At 31.6% G+C, this 6,229-nt stretch overlaps 1 protein-coding gene across 1 annotated transcript; it reads right to left on the bottom strand.

Moving 5' to 3' along the window:
• Nucleotides 1–3,295: 3,295 nt before the first annotated feature.
• Nucleotides 3,296–6,229, bottom strand: LOC124358243 (sperm flagellar protein 2-like). The gene has a single exon (XM_046810539.1). The coding sequence runs from the start codon at nt 6,216–6,218 to the stop codon at nt 3,300–3,302; it is 2,919 nt and encodes a 972-aa protein (XP_046666495.1). The 5' UTR covers nt 6,219–6,229; the 3' UTR covers nt 3,296–3,299.

Below are 6,229 nucleotides of genomic sequence, written 5' to 3'. Positions count from 1 at the left end.
TCATTATGACATTTAATAGTTCAGCTGATGATAGCTTATTGTTGTTGATTGAATTTAGTAAACAGTCTTATTAACAGTAAGAAACATATGCAATTATGATAGTATATAAATGAACTAATTCTATGTTATAACTGGTATTTGGCTAAAATACAAATAAATCAAACCAAATTTAAAGTTTAATTTGGCAAAACAAAATCTACAGTATCCAAACAAATTTTATTACTACAAGTTTACAAATTGTCAACAATGAGGAGGTAATTTCAGCTGTAATTGCCCTTACTATTATTCTGTTACTTTATTTCTTGCCATGGCAAAATAAAGTTGGAGATTCCGATACCACTCACAGGCCAGGCGTACAAGACACTGGAAAAGTGTCCTATAAGCATAACAAGTTGCATACTGATAATTTTATTTAGAATTAATTATTCAAGATATCAATTTATTTATTCTTTGTACATACAAAAATTTTAGGATTAAATATATATTAATTTGTTACAATGGACTGATTTTAAAACCTGGACAATGGACTGTGGCTGAAAATTGGCTAGTACTCAGTCATCACATTTTAGCTACTTTGTGAAATCTCAGTTCTGATTTTCTCAGGAATCAAATGATTCCTGCTCAACTCTATGTGCAAGAAGATCAGTTACAGGTGCTAAGGGGTCAATTAACTTCTCTAGCTGCATATCTTGTTAACACCGTCACTGCAGCATGAGACACATACAACATTGAAGGCAGATAGAATACTAACTGGTTGTGTCTAATGCAGTCAGTACGTTAAAATACAGTCAATAATTTTATTGGTACAAAAAGTTGCACATAGAAATGAAATAATCACATTTAAATCAAATAATATTTATCAGTTATGAAACTATTTTATAAATAACAATAGTAGTTATCTATATTGTGTGTCATCCAAAAAAGAATGAGTGACTGAAATGAATGAATGTATACCTCATGTACGTAAATGCCATGATGAGTTATTAGAAAGTAATAGCTAACACTGCTCTTTGTGAGATTTTTTTTAGATAAAAACCTCAATCTGATAAAAGACTGGCAATATTTCTATCTTCTATTCTATATTTCTAGGTTCTATCTTTAGACGGTAAAGATTGGAAGAGTCCACTAACTGTGAAAAATGGCATGGAGAACAATTTCATAGCGGTGGCTGCATTCACAGACTGTCCCTTACCTGGTACAATCATGTCCCAGTCTGGTCGTTGATGAAGTGTACGAACAGTGGGTTGTAATTACTCTGTAGTCATTACCTACAACCAAGCCTACAGTCACAGAGGCGTTGACCGTGGCGTGGAGTCATTGGATTTAATCACACTTACTTATTACTGTCATGTAAGACAGGAGTCACTGCTGTCTGAGTTAACACGAATCAAATACGAGTGTACTAAAAGAAAGGAATGCAAGGGATTGTGCCATAAAACTTTCTGAGAGTAATTTGGTTTTTAATGAAAATAAACATTATGATTAGGAAATTAGCTTATGGTATTATGATGTTCATCAGTTCAACTAATCGTTAAAAGTACGCCACAGGTATTAGGTATGAGTAACCATTAGAAAATCCATTAGTCATGGTAGTAAATATCTTGTGATAGGTCATAGACTAACAAAACTATACAGATATGTTTGTGCAATCTTTTATTCTTGTTATCCCACTGGCTTGCGCTGATGGAACTATTATTTACCTGATAACTTATTTTAATTGTGCGAAGCTAAAAACATGTACAAGTAAAAGCTATGCATAAATTATCCTTTGGTATTTTTTTAGTCTTTCTATATGATCCTTTTTTTACCCCCATCAAAACTAAATATAGTAGATCCCCAGAATCCAAAGCCATTCAAAAATAGCATGGATAATGATCTATCTAAGGAGAATATCTTTATTGATTCCAAAAAAAATATGTTATTTTATAATACAATTTGTGTGGTTGTGGTTTTTGCTACCATCCAGACTATCCTTATTTAGCTACACAGTTAAAACAGGTGAAGAAGGTGATTAGTTATCCTTCATAAGCATGTTTGATTCTTAATAAAGGATCTGGTTTTACATCCATTATTGCAACAACCTTATTACCATAAACGTGGCTCCAATGGGTGATACCATAAAACCTGTCTTTATACTTCTGATTCAGGACAGTATTACTGTTCCAAAGCAATGGGTTAATTCTTTTTATCTCCTTCATACAATATATAGTTTATAAGGATAAAACACAGTCTAATTATGAAATGAAATTAAACTTTGTTTTACATAGTTCATAGCAAAACGATTCAGAGTTTAAACTGTTGTACCCCAATGTAGTGTAGACTGTCGTCTAAATAAACAACTCCCCATCGTTTCTTCCCATTCCAATTAAAAATAACTTTATACAAGGTAAGAGTACACCACACCATACGTTGTATAACAGGCTTCACTAAGGTTGCATGCAAAATTTCAAGTCTATAAAGCTCATTTCATTCTTTACATGTCGTGCAGATAGGCAGACATTCAATCATACAGAAAAGTAACATTACCATTCCCCTGTCAGACAAAAGAGAAATTGTGACAGCCTACAGTGTGATAGGCTTCAATCACACTCAGCAAAATCCTATGGTTCGACATGCACCATCATAGAACTCATTCTTGTCTATGTAGAAATGAAGTTTCATGCAAAATTTGAAGTCTACAGATTAAATCTTTCTTGAGATATCTCGCCATATGATACATTTGTATTTTTCAGTAAATTATGAACAAAACATTTTCCTGTAGCAGTGTTTAAATAACAAAAGTTCTGTAAACTAGTGATGGTACTTCAAAGTAAGAACGTGCTATCATATAGTCACCGACTTTTAACATTTACTCCAGCCTACTATATTTTGTTTTTCTCTGTATAAATTAACTTTTTAGAGTCTCATATGATTTTACACACATTTTTACAACATTAATTATTCTGATATTTTCTCGTTACCATCATAATTACTCTTAGGACCAATGTAAAAACTCTCATCTAAACCTCATGGAAAGACCGGTGAAATCATTAAATTCAGTATTGCTAATATATAAATGAAGCAGATAGACAGACAGACAGGCAAAAATTAAATCTTTCCAGCCCTCCACATGATAGGCTTCGCTAATGCTCGGCCAATAAACTATAGGCAATTGCACTTGGATGTTAAGTAGTTTTTTTATTAGCTGTTTCAATAATCTAAAATATAAACAAAAATATACCCAAACTATTATGCTAGTCCAGGAAGAATCAATCATTATCAGCTGACTAGGTTTTCGATATGGAAAAGACAACTATACTTCAAAATTCAGTTTTATTCAGAAGCTCAAATATTTTTTTGGGTAATGATATTTTAAACTTGTTTGTTAATGCAAATATTTTTTGTATACATCTTAAATTTACTAACATTGGAGCTTCAATCATATGGTCATCATCAGCTTCATCTTCTAAACAGTGGAGATAAATATTCCTTAGTGAATAAGTTTTGTCTTGATTGAGAAAAGAAGCATTAAATACACTAATTACTGTAGAAACTGGAATTCTGGATGTCCATGATCTTTCATCTTCCACTTGCTTGCTATTGAAAAACATTGGCAGCACCGATGAATTCTTTGCACTTTCAGCTTCATCTTTTGATAAATTTGATTGTGTACTGCTTTTATCACTGCTTACTATAGAGCTTAGTGGGGAACTTATTATGTAGTTTTCATTTAATTCATTAAAACTTACATTTGTTTCAGATTCTGTGTCCGATATTTCATTTATTACAACACCTTCTCTATTGAGAATGATACTTGCTATTATATTTGATAAAATACTATGAACCGCATCCTTTATTTCTTCCTCATTTTTTAATAACTCTTTAACTTCTTCTGTAGAAATAATGACATTTTTCCCCAAAGATAAACTGAGAGCTTTTTTTAATCCAAGTTTTGGATCATAGTCTTTACAAAAATACAGGAGTAAAGCTGTATAATTAATGTTGTTATCATCCACTCGGAACATATCAACCAGCAGTTGTTTTATTAACATAATACGTAGACCTTCATGGGGGGAACCAGGTAAATGGTTTTCAAACCAAAGTTTAACTGTTGCAAATCTCTCTAATGAAACAACTTCTGTGTTATCAGGATCAAACAGTGAGAACTGTTCCCTCAAAGACAAAATATCACAAATACTGGGATAATCTATGTCCAGATTATAAATGATGAAATCTCTCCAATCTATTGCAAACTCTGACCCAAACATTTGATCAATCAAAAATATCAGTTCAGATTCACTAAGCTTGTTCCACATTTTTGGCAAATGTGGCTGATGGTCCCCGGTATTAAACAACATTAAATCTTGAATAATGTAACAAAATGGTTGTTTTCTAATGATACCATTGGGACCTGCAATTTTAAATATATGTAGCAACAGTTTTAACTGATTTATTGTAAAACTAAAATCGCTTGATACTTCATAGAGTTCTTTTACTTCAGGAACCAACTCTGCCTTTAATCCTTTAACTATGTTTATGAAAAAGCTTTTTCTACTCAAAACTATAGGTAGATTTAATGTTATCTCTTCTTCAATAGCAAACTTTATATATTCACACAAATCATTGATGTTTTGAATTTCTGTTGAATATCTTGATAGAATTAAACTGTGTAAATCACAAAAAACAGATTCAAGATAGCAGTAAAATTCCATTATATCTTCATTGGCTCTAGTCTCAATCAAGTCCATACGAAAATTAAATCTTTTTATTTCTGTATCTATTACAAATCTCCATTCCAATAACAACAACTCGCCCTCTACACCTGATTTGTTAAACTCATCTTTACCATTGAGTTTTGAGATTGTACTCATTTTCATTTTCTTTTCAGAACTCTGCTTTGGTGTGTTCTTTGATTTTGTTGATTGTTTCTCTTTTGCAAGCTTTTTATTAGCAGACACCAATAAATTTTCTTCCATTTTTATTTGATTGTAAAATATTGTTGAAGTGGAAGTAAGAATATTCATTGCTTTAAGAATTTCTTGGTTTATATGAACCCTGAGCAGTTTTAGAACGTCCTCGTTCTCGGAACAGTTGATCAAGCTTTGGGCCACAAAATTGTTTTTGTTTTCTTTTGTATTCTGACTATAACTACTTGATGAAAAGAGACTATTATTCCTCAAGTTTAAACTTATCGCCGACTCATCCTGAACAAGTAACAATGCTTCTTCTGTAAGTTTAGTAATATCTAAATTTAATGTTTGCAAATTAATATTAGATGGGAGATCTCTATTAAGCATGCTAAGATAATAGTCATTAATTAGTTTCATAGTCTCTATTGATCTGGTTAGTTCTGTTTGAACAAAGGATAAGTAGTTATTTATTAACATGCACAACTGAGTAACTAACCAGTTTTGAAATATCACTTCCTGTCTTTTACTCTCTGTCTCTTCTTTCTTGTCATCAGCTAGTTGCCAGAGGTTTTGTTGCATTTCAAGTACCTTACAATGCAGTTGGTTTTTCACATCAGGTAGTTCACGCAAGTGTCTTTCTATATTGTTATAATAGTTTTGAAAAACATCTACCACATTTTGTTTTAAGTCATCTTTGTTCATAACTGTTTTCACTTCCTCTTGGACATAAGTTGAATATGGAACAAGACGTAAACTAATCATACGGTTTTCAAAAAAAATGTCTAACAAATTGTTTATATAGCAATTTTCAATATTTTCCCACTCTGTCGCAAGCAACACTGCTATTTGATTGTTAATGGGTAGTGAAATGTATTGCCAGTCTTGTTCTCCAGGATTTATGGCTTTTGACTGCAAATCAAATTCAGTTGTGGTCTCAGTTTTTATATCCATATTTTCCAAATTGGTAACTTCTTCATTAGTTTTAGTAATATCTTCAACATTTGTTTCTAACGGCTCACTGATATTTTTACTTTTTCTACCCTTTTTCTTGTCATTGTTTCCTAATTTTTGTTTCTTGCTTGGTAAAGATTTCTTTCTCTTCTGATCTTTTTGTTTACCTTTTGTCAATTTATTCAGAAATTCCTCTCCAAACAAATCAATTGAATTAGTAGCTTCGATACCATCGTCGTTAAGTATCATTCTCGCCAGTTTCTTTATAGTTGTTATATCAAAAGAATCATAAATAAACTCTTTATAAATTTCTTGGTCCTTATACAACATTTCTAAAATGTTTGTTGGTAAAACTTCCAATTCCAGATCATTTTGCATATCATCATTTC

Source organism: Homalodisca vitripennis, chromosome 1 (assembly GCF_021130785.1).
Source record: "Homalodisca vitripennis isolate AUS2020 chromosome 1, UT_GWSS_2.1, whole genome shotgun sequence".
In the NCBI taxonomy this organism is placed as follows: Eukaryota; Metazoa; Arthropoda; class Insecta; order Hemiptera; family Cicadellidae; genus Homalodisca; species Homalodisca vitripennis.
Note: the sequence above shows the minus strand (reverse complement) of the source record. Positions and strands in the feature narration are given on the sequence as shown.